Source organism: Puma concolor, chromosome B4 (assembly GCF_028749965.1).
Source record: "Puma concolor isolate L17-30 chromosome B4, mPumCon1.1.hap2, whole genome shotgun sequence".
Taxonomy (NCBI): domain Eukaryota; kingdom Metazoa; phylum Chordata; class Mammalia; order Carnivora; family Felidae; genus Puma; species Puma concolor.
The window spans coordinates 9174829-9192675 of record NC_141673.1 but is presented as its reverse complement, the minus strand read 5'-3'; the positions used below and the strand labels follow the sequence as shown (position 1 = coordinate 9192675).

Below are 17847 nucleotides of genomic sequence, written 5' to 3'. Positions count from 1 at the left end.
TCCCTGGGGCCAGGCAGGATTGGAAGAAGAGAGAAAGCACATTATGTGGGCAACTTTCAGAGCATACCGCATTCCTCAACTAGGGCCCGAGTTTCTTTGTTTGCTCTTGGCTCTAAAGTCAAATACCAACCCCATGCAAGCTGTGCAGAGGCCTGTCCCCGCTAGCAGATCGGGCTGTGGTTATGGGTGTCAGAATGTCATCATTGTGGCTGTTTCCAGAAGCCTTTGGAGCTGGCCTCCCTCCTCCATGACTCTATGTGCATCATCTGTGAGTCAGGGAAGCACTCCATGTGTCGGCAGGGCCAGGGCACATCTTTACATCCTGATTTATCCTGGGCTCTACAGGTCTGTCTGCTCCCAGCACTGGGTGCTCTGAGGGCAAGGCTGAGGCTGACTCATCATCGCGGAGTCCCCAGAGCTTGGCTCTGGGCCAGCGTGGAGGGGGAGTCTCCATGACATGTTTGTTTGGAATCTGTCGTGCCCAGGCACCGTGGAGCTGGGGGCGAGGGTATCCGGGGCCACTTTTGTGAAGCTGAACTGGCGTCGGGTGGGCGTGGATCTGAGAAGATTCCAGTGGGAACCTCGGGGTGGATGGTTTTCTTATTTGCTTGTGGAGTAGAGTGGATGAGAGCCATGATAACCACGCAGGTTCGTTTCCATGGAAACAGGATGCTACATGCTATGAGGGGTGAGGGGTAGAGAGATTCTCTGGCTACAGGCTGACAAGCCAGACGCCAGTCAGTCATGAATCAGGAAGGGTTCTGTCAGTTATATGGGGCAGGAACCTGCCGATCCTGGTTTCAGGGAGTTTATCATTTCCTTTACTCAAAGCCCAGGGGTCTCTGGCTTCAGGGCCCATTTGATCCAGAATCCTGGAAGATGTCACTAGACAGTGTGTCCTCCCATCCTACAGCTCTGCTCGTTATTCTGTGCCGACATATATCCCGGCAGCCTTCCTCCTGGGTTGCGGGTGGCAGAGGTCAGCCCAGGGCTCACAGCCTACTCTCTTGTCACTGGAAAGACCCCTGCCCTTTCACAGCCACCCCCCAATGAGTGCGGAACGTAGCTTCCTTGGCTTGGATTGGCTGGCGTGGGTCATGTGCTCATCCCTGAACCAATCACTGCGGCCGGAACGGGGCTGTGCTCTGATTGGCCAGACCTAGGTCCGGGCGTACCCCTGGCGTGAATGCGAGTTCAGGGTCTTCCGTGGCGTGTGGCCCGAGGTTGGAGAGGTTAGATGTGCAAAATGCGGGGCCTGTTACCGTAAGAGCAGAGGAGAGCAGAGAAGGGAGAAGGGTAGGAGCAGAAATCGGCACTGGTCACTAATTTTCCAGAACTAATATTTACTGACGGTGCTGTGCTCTCTTACATCCTCACAATCCCGAGAAATTGATGATGGTGGTTAGGGGCGTGGTGGTGGTGGTTAACCCGCGGTTGCAGATATGGGCGTGGAGGTTCAGAGAGATCAGCAGCCTGTCCCACGTCACACAGCTTACATGGGCTAGATCTGGCATGTGCTCACCTACGGCCGGCCCCAGAACCCACGCTGACTCACAGCATGAGGGGTTTTACCTTTTCAGAGGCCAAAATATTCCAGTTGGTCCGCCCCTGGGGACCTGGACAACGTCACCAGCCCTCAGAAGGCCGCCGGGAGTCCTCTGAGAGGGACGTGTACCCCCCAAACTCTGGTAGAGCCCAGTGTTTCTTCCCAGCAGCCGTGTCCACCTGTCACGGTGCCCAGACCGGTGTAGCTGTGCTAAATTTCATGAAGCAGACGTCATGAGGCGTATTTGGGACCTATACTTAAACGTGATGTGTTATTGTTTATCTGAACTTCAAATCGACTGAGAATCCTGTGTTTATCTGACACCTCCACCCAGAGATGAAGTCACTGGAGTGTTGTCACCTGGGTGGAGCCTTGTCAAGCGAAGACCTGGGGTCTCCTGCTGCTGCAGTCCCCAGAGTTGCCCTGAATCCCACCCTCCTGGGGTGTCTCTGCAGCCTTTCCTCTGACTGTGGCCCCAGATCTTTCCTTTGTTCTGAACTCGGCCCGAGTTGGTTTCAGAGCATCAGTTTCTTTAACAGTCAAATGGGCTTAATAACCCCTGTACTTCTGGTTCCATAGGATGTGTGTGAGGATTTATGGGTGACGGTGACCCATAAATCAGAAAGTGCTGGTCAAGGTCGAGGGCTAATGTTATCGCTCCTCAATTCCCTCTTTCTGGTATCTCCTCCCTCCCTGCCTCCGCTGAACACCTACTATGTGCTAGGTGGTGGGGTTGTGGCATAGGCTGGCCGTCGAGTTACCCACTAGTACAAGCCTGAATCATCACAAAGCTGCCTCCTGACAGATGAGCTGCCATTTCCGGCATCTCAGTTTCCTTCCCATTAGCTACATCCTAAATTACATTTTAAGAAAGCCCCCGTGGGTCCCTTGCAAAGATTGAGGAAACACCCTATTTTTATCAGCGGCACACAGAAACCATCTTCTGGGAGGGGTTATTTCCTGGAAAGACGTTACGTCTCAGTCATTTCATGTTGCTTCTTGTCAGCTCCAAGCCTTTTTTTTTTTTCTTTTTTCTGATCTTGTCCCTCAAGTTATTCGTTTGACAAGCTGGTGTAGAGAGCCCGCCTCTAAGCCGGGCCCTGGGCTGGACACTGGGGACGCAGCTGGGACTCCGATCCAGCCCCTGCCCCGAGGAACAGGGACACGTCAGAGCACACCTCAGAGCCAGAGGTGCCCTGACCGACGCAGGGTGGGACACAAGGCGGGCGAGCCCAATTCTGCCCAGGGGTGGGATATGGAAGGCATGGGAAGGTGCACCAGGTAGAAAGACTGGCAAACGCCTGGCAAGAGCAATGTTGCACTCTGGGAACACGCGATGTTCAGGTGTTCCTGGAATGCAGGCCACGTGGCGGACGGCGCCGGGGTCCTGCCAGAGCTTCCGGAGGCCCGTGCTGCCCGGGCTTTCTCATGCAGGAGGTGGGATTCAGGGGTTGCGGTTTGAGCAGGCACATGCGATTCGTGGGCAAGCGCGAGCTGAGGCAGCACATGAGGCTGTGATATAATAGCGGCTGACTCTTCTTTGACTCCTACGTGGGCCAGGCCCTGTTCTCAGCACCGAATCCGCGTAGGAACCCATTTCCTGCTCCTCACGGCCCTGGGAGGTCGGTTCAGTGACTTGCCCAGGGTCACACGGTATGCTAGCGGCAGAGCTGGGGACGGGATCCAGGCACCGCGCTTTAACCACTGGGTAAGCCTGCCCACAGGGATGCTGGCCCTATTCCATGTCCTGCCATGTGTGTTGTGCTCACCGGCCGCCTGACCAGCTGAGGAGGGTGTCGTGAGCCAGAAGGCGGCTGGCCTGATGCCTGGTGAGCCGGAGGGTAGGCTGGGCAGGGCTTCCGGATCCCCTGCTGTGTGAGCTGGGTTCTTTGGGAGCCTCAGCTGATGGGCCATAATGGGCCGTAATCCCCCCACGAGAAGGTATGTGAAGTGCTCGACACGTGTGAATGCTGAGGAAAACCTTGTCAATCAGCCAGGACGCTGAGTTACCAGTGACAGAAACCCAAGGCAAACGGGGCCCAAGCCCCAAAGGGAGTGTATTGGCTGACAGAACCGGAAAAAGCAGAGGGCAGATCTGGGATTCAGATAGAGAGAGTGCTCGAACCATATGGTCAGGATCCTGCCTCTCTCCAGCTCTGGACTCAGCCGCCTTTTGTGTTGGTAGAATTCTGAGGCCACCACGGAGGCAAGATGGCCATTAGCGCCTTAGGGTTTCCAGGCGGCGGCTTAGCCAAGGAGAGCCCTCTTCCCTATAGTCCCAGCTCAAGGGCTGGCCTGCAGCCCATCGCCCACCTGGGGTCACATGCCCGTCAGGAACTGATCACAGTGGCTGGGGGCGGGGCGGGGCAGGGCAGGGGGGGGAGGGGGAGATCCTGTGCAGTGGTTGACCAGGCCCGGGGCTCTGGGCCTCTCTTGGGAGGCAGGGGATCTGGGAGTGGGGGAGGGAGGGCGCCTCAGCAGGAATAAGTAAGGGTGTGCCAGCCCGCTCTGGCATGGCCACCCCTGAGCCCCTCTCCTCAAGGACAGCCCTGGAACTGGGTTCAGCTACTCCCCTCCTGGGGTGATGTCAGGACAAAAGTGTTCGCTTTAAAGCTAAATTGGGGCGCCTGGGTGGCACAGTCCGTTAAGCGTCCGACTTCAGCCAGGTCACGATCTCGTGGTCCGTGAGTTCGAGCCCCGCGTCGGGCTCTGGGCGGATGGCTCAGAGCCTGGAGCCTGTTTCCGATTCTGTGTCTCCCTCTCTCTCTGCCCCTCCCCCGTTCATGCTCTGTCTCTCTCTGTCCCAAAAATAAATAAACATTGAAAAAAAAAATAAAGCTAAATTACTTACCTAATTAGGCGCTTGGGAGCTGGCAGGAGGTAGTGGGGGTTTTTGTTGATTTTTTTTTTTTTTTAGACTTTTAGCACTGAAGCTGCGTGATAAAGTAACTGTGTAATTAGAAATTAATTTCTCACTCTCGTAAGTGATGTCTTACTTGGGGCCCGAAGGAAGTCAGCCCAATGGTTATTCACCCATAGAGCGACCCCTCTTCACCTTCTTTTTTGGAGGGGGGGGTCCCCCACAGCTGTCATCCAGGGTGGGAGGCGGTAGCTTCTTCTGTCACAGGTGGTGCTCATGCTAAGTAGATCCCTGAGTGCCTACTGGGTGCTGTGTGGGGCTGGTGCGGGGGTGCGTCTGAGGGGGGGGGTGCGTGGCCAGCATTCAACCTGTCTGTGGGAATGCTGCAGTGTCCCTCCCCCGCCTCCCTGCTGTCTCTGGTCCCGTTCTGAGGCCCGCTCCACAGTCTCTCAGGGGGTCCCGATTGTGCCCCCATTCTCCACAGCAGTAGCCGGCTCACCAACAGCCCCTCATTGGCTTTTCTCAGTTTCCACTCCCTCGACATACTCCCCGGGATCACCTCCTGAGTTCTTGGCTCAGGATCTGCTTCCGGGGAACCCATGTTAGACAGGAGATGTGAACAGACTGTGGAGTAAGCCGGAGCAGATGGGGTGAATTCAGCCTTTGGTGCAGGGAAGGGCTGAGCAGAGGCTCCGTGGAGGAGACGGTCTTGAAGGGAGGCTGAGAGCAAGGGGAAGGGGCACCGAGCAAAGGAAAGGGGGGCAAGAATGGCGTGTATTTGGGGAGCTTGATAGGCCGCAGACGTGCAGAGGAGGAGCAGGGGTTGGGGGAGGGGAAGGCCAGACCGGAGGGCCTTGTAGGCCATGGTCAGGGGCTTAGACTTTGTTCTGATGGCAGTGGGGAGCCATGGAGGGTTTAAGTTGGGGAGGGACACAGCTAGATTTGAGTTTTAGGAAGTTTTGGCTGACTGAAGAAGGAGTGTGGGAGGAAGAAGCAGGAGACAGGAGCACAGTCAGGAGGCTGCTCAAGCTGTCAGGAGAAAGGGATGGTGATGGGACTAGGGCAGGGGTCAGGGAGCTGTGAGCAGACTGTCCCAAGTTGGGGCACAGCGTTACTGTCAGGACAGCACAGTTCCCAGGGCATAGAATTAAACCCACAGTTCTACCCTTGCAACTCTGCGCATCTCTCCCCATCCTTGTCCGGTGTCCCCCTTTCTATCCTCTTTCTCTCAAAGAAGAGTGAGGACTGTTAGATTCTTCACTGTGCACCTACTATGTGTTCTTTATCACTGAATGCATTTATACCCTGTCTTGTTTCCCAGACGGGGGATGCAGGTGCAATATTACACCCCCCAGGTAGATATATAGAAGAGAGAGTTAGAATCTCAGAGAAATGTTTAGGCAATTGGGTTTCCCGGAAGGATCCACCGTACCAAGATCTCTCCTGCTGCCAAGGACTCAGTAACTCATCACCTTTCCCCTTTCGACTTGACTGCCAGGAAGCTCAGAGCTACGATCCTAACACTAAATTCTCTGAGAAATTTCTCATGGGAGCTTTTCAGTGGAGACCCTGAGGGCTGCAAGTTGAGGTCTCCGGGGAGTTTTTGCAGTAGGCTGCAGAAGGTGTGATGTGTCCCCACACTGAAGGCTGGGAGGGTCAGGTCGGGTCAGGGGCAAAGGGGAGGGGCTGGGCCTGCCAGGCAGTGGCTGCTTCAGTCCACCTCAGAGATGGGCGTGAGTCTCATCAGCTTCCCATGAGCGGGTTGGCATCGGAGAGGTGCTCAGACCCTAAAGCTTCTGACTCTGGGTAATCGTGGGCCTTGGAAACACTCAGTTACATCCTGCGCCTCGCTCGCAACCCAGGGGCCAGTCCCCTCCTTGTTTTAGAGAAACGTAAAGGAGGCGAACCTGATTTCTCACCGTGGGGTTTGTTCATCTGTATCTGTAGATATTTCCCATCCTCGCCCTGGCCTGTCGCCTGTCCCCTGTCCCCTGTCGGGGGTGGGGGGTGGGGGGCAGGCCACGGTGGGCCTGCCTCACTTAATTAAGAGTCGGTAGTTCCAGTCTGTGGAGCATAGGTTCTGCCTGGGGGGACACGGAACCAGGGCAGCGGGGCAAGGTGTGGAATCCTGGTCCAGGGGAGGGTGAGGCAGGGTGCGGTGGGATCCAAGTAAAGGGGGGCTTGAACGGGTTAACGCAGGTGAGGAGCGAGAACTGCCTGGCAAGAGGTAGGCCCTCAAAAAGCATGTGTTTTCTTTGTCTAGCCACCCCTCTATGAGGCATGTATTTATTTTTATTGCGAGACTTCATGGGGATGGGGACAAATCCTGGGCTGTCACCTGCCAGAGCTCAGCAGGTGTGCCCTGGGGCTCCCAAAACAAAGGATCCCGAGGGGGCTCAATCTGGCAGAGGCTGGGATCCCCCACCCCAGCACACCCCAGCAAAGCATAAACTGAGCTCTGGGGGTCTCGCTCTCCCCAGGGCCTGGTGCTGCCCGCCCCTTGGCAGGATGGAGGGAGCCAGGGCGGAAGGAAGAGGGCTGGTGGTGGTGGGGCACGGGGCGGGGGGGGGGGGGCTGGCTGGAGCTGGGCGGCGGGAGGGGGGGGCTCTCCTAGGCCTGGGGTGTGAGGGTGCGTGTGCGCCCGTGCCAGTGTGAGCGCCTGTTTGTGTGCTGTGTGTGCCGCCCCCACGGTGCCTCCGTCACACGCGTCTCCCTGGCTGCCTGGAGAGCTCTTTCTACAAAATATGAAAATGACAGTTGGCTCACCCACGCACGGAATCCTCTTGTAGCTCCGCTCCCTCGGCCTCCTTCTCACATCACCCTCTCTCCTCATCCGCTGCCCCTGGGCCACCCTCAACCTGCAGCTCCCTCTCTGCCAGGCTGTCGCTCCTGGCACCCCTCTTTCCTCCCCCTCCTCCTCTTTCCCCTCCTTCCCCTCCTCCTCCCACTTCTGCCCCTTCCCCTCCCCCTCCTCCCCCTCCCCCCCTCCTCCTCCCACTTCTGCCTCTTCCCCTCCCCCTCCTCCCCTCCTCCACCTCCTCCTCCCTTCCTTGGGGACCCCAGGTCGTCTCCAGTTCCAGTTCTCTGTCACTTTTTTGTCACGCCCCCTCTCCAAAACTGGGCTCTGGCGGGAGTGTGTGTGGATCAGGGTGTCCGAGGAGTGAGTGTGTGAGTGTGTGTGTGTGTGTGTGTGTGTGTGTGTGTGTGTGTGCGCGTGCGCCGACGGTTGTGTGCAGGTGTGTGTGGCTCTGCGTGAGAGAGAGCCAGCATGGGAGCCAGAGCCTGTGCCCCAGAAAGCTGGGGGATGGACGGAGGCATTTCAGGCAAAGAAGCTTTCACTCAATTATTCTTCAAGCAGCGGGAGGGGGCGGCGGCTCCACAACAATTGGACAGGTTTGCACGGTGTGTAGGAAAAGCCTTCATTTCCTGCTGACGGCAGTGACAGGTGGAGCCGGCCGCAGTGCTGGAGCCCCGGGGTGGATGATGGGGGGGAGGGGGGACGGGGAGGAAGGGTCTGGTGAGCCGGACACCCGGGGTCAGGCCGAGGCCGTAGGCCCCAGGAGCCTGTCTTTCAGTGGACAAAAGTCGGGGCAGGTAGCAACTGAGCGGGTAGGATCTGGTGGAAGCCAGGAGACCACAGAGGGGACCTGAGAGATCTGCCTTCTGTGGAGATCTGGGAAGACTTCCTGGAGGAGGCCGACTGTCTCTAAGGAGCTTCAGGGCTGGTCGAGTGTAGAGAGGGAGGGCGGGGCCGTCTGATGAGGTCCTGAAGGAGAGAACTCAGGCAGTGGCCAGGGCCCGAGTGTCATCCTTGCTGCCTTTGAGTCTCTCCCTGGTGCGAGTGGGTACTCCTGAGGGTTGGGGCCAGGTCTGAGTCACTTGTGTCTGTAGTGCCTAGACTGGCTTGGTTCATCGTGGACTCGGGTGTGGAAAAACTTCCAGGACTCCAGGGGCATCTGCCCGGAACCTTGAAGCGTGAGTAAGGTTTCGGTGGACAGAGAGGTGAGAGGTAGCATTCCAGGCAGAAGGGACAATGGGTGCCAAGGCCTGGAGTGGGGCATGCAGTGAGCCTTGAAGCTGGAGCCTGGGTGCCTTGCGGGGAGCATGCCCAGGAGAGAGTGAACTTTCCCTGCAAACGAAGTACAGCGTGCCTGTCACATCCCAGGAGATGTGGCCTGTGACACCTGGCCTGGTGGGAGCCCGCAGTTGGGCTCAGAGGCCAGGAGAACAGAGAGGGAGGGGGGCAGGTGTGGCCTGAACCTGGCTTGAGCCTCTGCCCAGATGCTGGGTGATGTGGGACATGTGACGTCACCTCTCTCCAGCTCCTCTCCTCATCTGTAAATCTGGGCATCTGACCCAGGCTTGCTGGGGGCCTGGGGGCCAGGGGAGATATAAAGCAAGATATAAGCTCTAGGCCTCTGCCCACAGTGAGGGTTTCCGGTCACCACCTGGGGTCAGCCGGGGGTCTCCCAGCTCCTTGGTTCTCCTCTGCTGACCTTCCTTGTTTCAGATTAGAGGCTGCTGGGAAAGCAGGGGCAAGAGGCACCTGGCACAGGGCTGGGCCCTCAGTGGGGACCCAAGTTCTCTGCTCTTCCATTCACTCCGCCCTCCACCGCATCTATGGCACCCCCAGGACAGTCAGAGGCAGAGACAGCCGGTTCCACTTAGGAGGAGACAGTCCAGGCCACACAGCTGACTGGGGCATAGCCAGGATTCTGAGCCCTTTCCTTATGTCTCCCTTCCAGGCAGCTGCGGGCACGGGTGGGTGTGCATGGGTGGCTAGATGGCCGTAGAATAGTCCATGGCCCTGAGTGTCCCTCCTGCTCCATCCCTCACTCTCTCCCCTTTCTCTGCAGGATGGTCGAGTACTCTCTGGACCTCCAGAACATCAACCTGTCGGCCATCCGCACCGTGCGTGTCCTGAGGCCCCTCAAAGCCATCAACCGTGTGCCCAGTGAGTTGGTCTCCTCTCCCCGCTCCCCATCAGCCACTCCTGCACTAAGAAAAGACTCACCCGCACCTTCCGGTGCCTGTGCTGGGTACAGGGGTCCTTCAGCGACTGGACAGATGTGGGTCCTCCTCCCACCAGGCTCATGGGCCAGTATTTGGGCCTGAAGATGCTGGAGAGCGGTCCTGACACCTCTGAGGCCCAAAAGAACTCAGATGGCAGCATTCTGGGGAGTCTGGCTTTTTAGGGACAAGGTTCCTCGTGGGGGGGGGGGTGGCTATCAAGGTGGACACGTGTGAAAAGAAGCTGCTTAGTTTGAGAGTATCGGGCAGCATTTCAGTGAGGAGGGGATCCCAGCTCGTGCTGATTTAGAACTCAAGCTCCATCACCCCCCACCACGTGTCTGCCGACCCACGCGAGGACCCAGCCCTCCGTCCATCTGTCCGCCTGCCTAGTGCCGGAAGGTTATGTTATAACAACAAGCCCCGACATCTGCCCAGATTCATAGTTTTCAAAGCTTTTCATCTCCATGATTTCTCTTGAGCCTTATAATCTCTCTGTGAGGGAGGCGGGCCATTCACAGGAAAACAGAGATAAAGAGACCAAGACTTGGAGACACGAGGTAACTTGCTCAAGAGGCCTCCTGACTCCCTGAACTGCGTTCTTTCCGCTACCCTGAGTTAGGAATAGGATGGGGGATGGGGAAGGAGAGGGGGAGGGGAGTACCTGGCCTGCATGGGGTTTCAGCCGTCAGGGAAGGACAGGGACTTTTATGAGACCTGCCTACCTCCTGTGTGGTATTTGACATACGGATGCCTAACTCAGAGCCTCTCAACTCGCCGTGTAAGGCTCAGAGCGGCTTGCATGGTGTCACCGCAATTCAGTGGCAGGACAGGGTTCTGCATGGAGTTCTGTCTGTCCTGAGCCCAACTCTTTCCTTGGTTCTATCCGAACGCTTGCTTCTCTTCCTTGTCTGAGCCTCAGTTTCCCCATCTGCAGAAGAGGGGAGGGCCCCTAGCACAGTCAGAGTCATCCTTACTCCCCCAATTCCTCCTCCACAGTCAGAGTCATCCTTACTCCCCCAATTCTCAACCCTGGGGCCTTGGGGCTTTGTCACCTGCCCTATCCAGCCAACCTCTCCCCAGACAGGCTCGGACTGGCCTGATTGTCGGCAGGCCTGGTAGCGCAGGGGAGGCCATGCTCCAGGGTATTTGTGGAGCAAGGTGGCCAGGAGGGTGGCCAGACTATGGCTTCGTTCTGAGACGGGCAGGCCGGCTCCGGTTGGGCAAAGTCCGAAAGGGGCCTGGGGGCTCTTGGCGTCTCAAGGTCGCACATACAGGGTCATCTCCCCACACATATGTTGACCTGCTGGGAAATCCCAGGGGGCCCTGAGGGCTACCACAAAGGTCCTGAGGGAGGGGTTGGGAGGCAGGGGTGGGGGTAGGGGTGAGTGATGAGAACCAAAGCTATCGGCGACGGGGGAGGAGCGGTTCAGTGGTACCACATTGGTCGCTTCCCCCTGCCCTGGGAGACTCTTGGGGGTAGGGGAGGGACATCCAGCGAGGTCATCCTAGGCGCCAGCTTCTCTCAACCCCTTCCACCCCCACCAATCCTGCGAGGCTCCTAGTTCAAAACCATCTTTAGCCCATTTAGCAGATGAGGAAAATGAGGTCCAGAGAGGGCCGTGACCAGTCCAAGGTCACACGGCAGGGAACTTGGAGCCCGAGTTTCTAACGGGCACACCTTCTGCAGTGTGTGTTCCTCTCCCTCATGTCCCACCCCCTTCTCCGAGGAAGCTGGCCGCAAGGCGGACTTCATTCACAGGGCGCCCGCAGCAACGCCTGGTATGTTCGAGTCGCTCGGTAGATATGTATGAAGTGGACGCACTGGGCGAGGGTGGGATCTGACGGCCCCGGAACAGCGATGTGACGGGACATTTGAGAAGAGAAGGTTTACGAGAGGAGGGGACAGGATGCGGGTCTCCAAGGGGGAGTTTCTGTACATCCGGGTGTGCGTGCACGTGGGTATGAGGGTCTCTGTGACCACAGGCGACCACGTGTGTGCACGTGTGTGTGCGCACGTGAGGTGGGTGGCGCCTGTGTCTCTCCCTGGGCCCTCCTCCTCCCTCTCTCACTGCCCCGAGTGAGGAGCTCATTAGGCGGCTCCTGGCTGTGGAGGTCACTTCCAGGTCCCCAGCACCAGCCTGCCTGGTTCTCTGGAGAAGGACGGTGATGGGCCCCTTGCTCCTGGAGACTTGCTCCCAGTTTTGGAGGCTGCGTGGCCTGGAGCACCCAGAGAGGAGTTCGGCCTCTTCCTGTGGGGCCTCCTGCCTGCTAACAGGCGAGACTGGGAGGCCCGGGCCCCGTCGATGGGGAATGTGTTTCCTGCTCAGAGCTGACTGCGCCTTGCAGCTGGCAAAGAATGGCTCAGACCCCGGTGTGGGGGAGCGTTGGGGGCACAGACCCTCCGGGATCCAAACCATACTCGATGCGTCTGTCCCCTCCCCCCACTTAGAAACCACCCTGCGCTCCCCTGGGAAAGAGACCTTAAGATGAATTCACACTGATGAGGAATTTAATTAACAGGAGCCTCAGGCTGTTAGAGCGGGGTTGGGTGGTTCATCCCTTCCTTTACAGGAGGGACAGCTTTGCCCTCTGCCCCGAGTCGCCAGTGAACGGGTGGCATGGGGAGGGTGGCACAGGTTCTTACAAGTGCCTTCTAGAGAGATTCGGTTGCTTGCCTCCTTTTTCTCTAGATGTTGCCCTGAAACATTCCAAGTCCTCCTGTTTGTCTTTAGAGTTTTTTCGGCCCCCGGGGGCGCCCTCTTTTCAACCATGGCCTGTGGCTTTCAGCTTGGCCACTAGGTGGCAGCCTAGGGAGTTGGCGCTAGTGAAATTATGGGCTATTAATTGCAAAACCGTGGAGAGCCGGGTGGCTACTTGCAATTTAAAAAGGACCGCAATGGCTGCAAAAGCCTCCGCATGATCCGCCAGGAGGACTTAGTTGGGTTGTCAGGGAATGCAGGTGCTGGTTGTTGGCTCTGCCGGGAGTCTGCTGTGTGACCTGGGAAGTCCCCCCCCCCCCCCCCCGTGTCTCTGGACCTCAGTTTCTCTACTCTTGCACAAAGCAAGAGGAGGGACTGGATTAATGTGTAGTTCTTGACTTTGCCCAGGACGGATGGGGCACCTGGGAGTCATGGTGCTCTTTACAAACCTTGTGAAATAGGTCCCTCCACCTGGCCCCACAGGTCTGGGTCCAGGCCGCTGCTCTGCCTTTGATGGCTAAAGGGAAGCGGGGCATGGAGGAGAAGGTTGGGGAGGGAGGGAAGGAGAGAGAAAAGCACCAGATTGCGAGTCAGGAGGCTGGGTTCTGGTTCCTTGCTGTGGCTTTCATAAATCACTATCCTTTTCTGGGCCTTGGCAAGATGGGGCTGGATCATCTCTAAAAGTGCGCCATCCGGGCAATCAGGCAACTCCAGGCCTCACTCCGGGCCTCACTCCTCACTCGGCCTGCACACCCCTTAGGCCTGCACACCCCTTAAGCATGTTGTGGTGCCTCCCAAAGCCCATTGGCCACGCCATGCCATTTAAATATGAAAAGTGCCTTTTTTTCTCCAGTAAGAAACCAGCCTAGTCACTGCTAGGCCCTGAGCCCACTGAGTCTGAGTTGCTGGCCCACATCTAGAGTCGACCAGCCTGTGCTGTGGAGAGGGGTGCGAGGGAGGCCGGGAGGCTTGTGGGCAGCTGCTGGGGACACTGAGCTTGGCCTGGGCCACGGCCCACCCTCAGAGCTCACCCAGCTCACAGTCCCAGGTTCAGCAATAACCCACCCCTGTGCAGGGGCCTCTGGGCTGGGCCTGGGGTGGCGGTGATGCAGAGAGGCAGGAAATGTGCTCCCAGGGCAGGGCCCACAGACAGGGAGGCAAGGCCGGCAGAGCTATGGGGGGGAGGCCACCGACAGGTCCCAGCTGGGGGACCAGGAGCTGAAGCTCTGCTCCACACGTGCAGGCCCAGGTTCTAGCCCCAGGCCTTCCACTTGCCCATTGTGGGGCCTTGGGCCCCCATGCTCCTCTCCAGGCCTCCATTTTCCAACAGTAAGATGGGGTTAATAATACCAATTTCTATACGGTTTTGTAAGAATGAAATGCCATCATGTGTGTAAAGAGCTTAGCATAGAACTTTGGGTGCAGTAAGTGGTCAGTAGGCGTTACTCTTGTGAGAAGGTACTAGAACACTGAGGACAGGGCGGGGGCATCAGGGCATCTTTGTGGAGGCTGATTTGGGGAGATGATCACCAAGCACACAGAGGGTTGGAGAGGGCATTTTTGGCAGACCGACCTGCACGTGCAGAAGGTGGAAATGTTGGGTGGGCAGGGGGCCGCGTGTCAGGGGAAGGCGGGAGGGGAGCTTTCCACATCTTCTAGGGATTTACTAATAATGATAAATGGCTGAAACGGGCAAGTTCGCCACGGTGCTTTGCCTGGCTGTATCATCTTGTTTCGTAACAGCTCTTTCGTAATGTTGGTGCCATTACGATGCCCACTTACAGATGTGGAAACCGAGGCAGAGAGTGATTGAGTAAAGTGCCCAAGGCCACATAGCGGTGGGGGAAGGGGGGGTCTGAGGTCGGACTTGAACCTGTGTTCTCACGACCCCAGAGCTTTTGGCTCCTTTTTACAGCCTTCTCCTCCCTGTGACTTGTAGCATCCCAGACAGCCACACCATCTGCAGGGCATCAGGAAAGTCCCTGCCCACATCCGGGGTCAAAGCAGAAGTGATGCCCTCGGGGCCCTTTCTGAACACCTTCCACTGTCAAGAGCACAGAGCTCTTGTGGCACTGGGCTCTGTGCGACCTGATGGGGACAAGTCTAGGCAGGAGGCAGGGGTGCAGAGCGGTTCATACAGAACATTCCTGCCAGTCTTCAAAGCTTGGTCCTGCATTAATTAGCTTCGGGACCTGGGGAAAGGTTCCTCTCTTGCTCCGGTCCCCTGTCTGCACAATGAGGATGCACGTAGCACCTCCACGTGAGTTAGTCTGCACCCCAGGAGTACAGCAGGTGCCCAGTGAACCGGCCCATCCCAGCTTCTCGCACAGAGGGAGGAGGGTCCCAGTGTTGGGGCTACAGATCACAGCATCCAGAGCAGTTAGACTAGGGTTTGCATCTGGGATCTTGGAGCAGTGGCTCCGCCTCTCAGGCCTCAGTTTCCCCACCCATAAAATGGGGTCCCAGCCCTCCCTTGCTAGACCAGGGCAGCAAAATGTCCGCACAACACTGGCTCCTGGTAAGGTACGCGTGCCGTATACTGATTGCGTGGGATCCTGGTGGGATTAATCTTGCTGAGAATCATAGAGAATCTTAGACTCCTCAGAATCCTAGACTCTTGGTTTCAGAGATCCTCAGAGCCCTGGTTTCAGAATGAGAGGCGTTCGAATGATCTGGTCTTACAGGCACGTTTTCAATTGCCCGTCAGGCCGAGGGGCCCTGAATTCACGGCTGGGCACCGTGCCCCTCACCCCAGGCCTGCTCTGGCCCTTTCCGCCCAGGTTCATGCCCGGCTGGGCTGTGGTTAGGCCAGCCATTCTGAGCATGGGTGAAGGAGGCCCCGGGATTTCTTCTTGGATTCTGCCTTGCGGGGCATCTGTCGGAAAGGAAGCTGGGAGACTCACTTTGAAACAGAGTTTGCGTGAAAATCTGGGCAGTTTCGCTTGAAGTGTGTGTTTCCTTGGGTCTTGGGGGCAGCTGGAGGAGGCTTCCACCCCAGGCCACACCTTGGACTTCAGGGCTGTCTGTTCTTGGTGCCCACAGGGGCTCCCAAGCCACCCTGCAGAGAAAGGCCTGGCAGCCCCCAGGGGGAAGGTAGGGAGGGGAGGAGTGGGGAGAGAGGAGGGGAGATGGGTGCAGGGCCTGATTTCCCCAGGGCTGCTGCCTTCTTGGAAGAGAGGGAGGTAGGTGGGAAAACATGTGGCCAGAACACCTAGTGAGACCCTGACTTGGGAACGGAAGAGACGCCAGGTGTGTGAATGGGGAAATGCTAGGGGGGTGGGGGCAGGGTGAGAGCTGTTCTGCCCCTCCCCTGCAATCAAGTTCAAGTTCTACTCTACAAATCAGGAGGGAGCAATTCTTGCACAGGATACCAGGTCAAGGGAGTGGGCTACTATGTATTCATTCATTCATTCATTCATTCATTCATTCATCCAAAGTAGCATTCACTAAGGGGCCATGGAGAGTAGACACAGCCCATTCTCTGCAGGCAGATACCCTAGCCAGGACCTATGGGCCAGTGGGTCACATGCTGTACTGGAGGCAGCAGGGACTGAGGGGAAGGATCACTAATATTTACTTTGAGGAGGTTTTATGGAGGAGAGGGGAACAGGACATTTGAAGAATGAGTGGGAGTTCTTTGGGCCACGGTGGGTTCCGGGACCTTCTGTGGGACAGGGGCTAGGACCACCCTGGGGCGTGAGCACGGGGATAGAGGGTTAGGGGCGCACGCTCCTTGGCTGGCATCTGTTCCCAACTCAGGAGGGGGCACCGAGGCCCCTCATCAGCCCCCAGGCCCCTCCTCCGTTGGACTGGGGCCAGCAGCTGTGTCCTCAGCAGCACGGCCGTATGCTGCCCGGCTGGGCCTCCCTGGCACCCACTGTGCCCCTGATTAGTTGGCCTTGGCAATGGCAGGAACAGCAGACGGCCTCTCCCGTTCGCTCAGCACCCTCCCCTGACCTAGCCAGGCCTCCGAGAGGGGGGCGCCCCTGGGCCAGCCACAGCCTCGGCCCCCTTTGCCCTCAGCCTGGCACCCTTTCTCCTGGCTGCGGGCTGCACCCCTGGTGGAGGCTGGCGCAGATCTGGTTCTTTCTACTTGAGCTGGTCTGGCAGAGTGGCTGCGCTAATCTGGGCTGACAGCTCTTGTCTGCAGACAGCACCCCGGACCTCCAGGGGAGATGCGTCTCAGGAAGCCCGCCCCCCACCTCCTTCCAGGTCCCCCGCTGCCGCCCCCTCTTGGCTGGCTGCTGCCCAGCTTCTCCTGAGCAGAGGGTCTGGTCTAGGGGTGTCCGGTGAAAAGGTTGAGCAGCTCCCATCAGTTTGCCCACTGTCCGTCTCCCTCTAGCTCCCAACTTTATTTATTTATTTATTTATTTATTTATTTATTTATTTAACGTTTATTTATTTCTGAGACAGAGAGAGACAGAGCATGAATGGGGGAGGGTCAGAGAGAGAGGGAGACACAGAATCTGAAGCAGGCTCCATCAGCACAGAGCCCGACGCGGGGCTCGAACTCACAGACCGCGAGATCATGACCTGAGCCGAAGTCGGACGCTTAACCGACTGAGCCACCCAGGCGCCCCATCCAGCTCCCAACTTTAAATGCCATCCAGAGACTCTCTCTACCCTGATGCACCCACATGATACTTGTAGGCTACATTCCTCTCCCCTGAACACCAGGCCCCACGAGCCTATGAAATGGCTTCACATGGACGTGTACCAGGCGCTCCAAACTCCACGTATCCAAAAGGAGTCCTGTCCCCCGCGACGGCTGCTCTGTGGCTCTGTCCTCAGACTGCAGACCTTGGAGATGCCCTGCCTCCTCTCTTCCTCCAACCCCTGCCAACATCCCATCAATCGCTTGACCTTCAAAATAGCTCCAGAGTTTAGCCACGTCCCCTACCTCCGCTGTCATCGTCATCTGGACCCAGCCAGATGTGGATTATCAGAGGGGCAGGTGAGCGATGGCCTGGCGAGGCCGGGCGGGATGGGAACAGATGGACGGGAGGCTCAGTGCCCCCGAGAGTCACGCAGGAAGCCTGGCAGGGAGGGCACGAGCAGGGCCACAGCTCTCTTGCCCCTCCCCCAGCCCCCACCCAGAGCTCCCCATTTCTGTTCCAGGGGAGGGCAGGGCTGTCCTCAGGAGGCAGCAGCCATATGGCCACCGAGCCCACAGGCCTGGCCCCCCTTCCTGAGCTGTGTGTGCACAGGCCGGGGGTCACATGTGGGCGATTATACACCATCCTGCAGGCTGTCTGCTTATGGGTCGCCTTCTCCCACCCCGGCCGGCCATAGTCCACCTGCCCCCGCAGCTGGGGTGATCTTTCAAACCCTCCTCAGCTACGTCTGTCTTCTGCGCGTGACGCTCAGTGGAACAGGGGCCGGAGTTCTCACACCTGCGGGGCAGTCCCATTTCCGCCACCTCTCATTCGCTTCCCTCCGGCCATGCTGGCCTCCTGGGTGGGTGTTCCTTGATTCATCCCCACCTCTGGGTCTTTGCCCTGGCTGTTCCACCTGCCTAGAGAGCTCTTCCCAGAGGGGCACGCAGCTGACTCCCTTACCTCCTGTGAGTCTGTGCCCTGTATCGTCTTGCGAGCGAGGCCTTTCGGGCCCCCAGGTTATACCTGTCCTACCCCTGGCCCAGCCTGGCGCCCCCCCCCCCCCCCCCCCGTCCCTTTCCGTTCCTCCACTTGCTGTTTTCGTAACACCATCCAACAAATGAGGAGATGTAC

At 57.9% G+C, this 17847-nt stretch overlaps 1 protein-coding gene across 3 annotated transcripts in view; it reads left to right on the top strand.

Moving 5' to 3' along the window:
* CACNA1I (calcium voltage-gated channel subunit alpha1 I) overlaps positions 1 to 17847 on the top strand; it is a 116135-nt gene that overhangs the window by 40024 nt on the left and 58264 nt on the right. For all 3 annotated transcript variants that reach the window (XM_086712218.1, XM_086712217.1, XM_086712216.1), the window contains one exon: positions 9263 to 9360. In XM_086712218.1, the coding sequence (XP_086568344.1) occupies positions 9263 to 9360 (98 nt within the window). The remainder of the gene's footprint in view (positions 1 to 9262; positions 9361 to 17847) is intronic.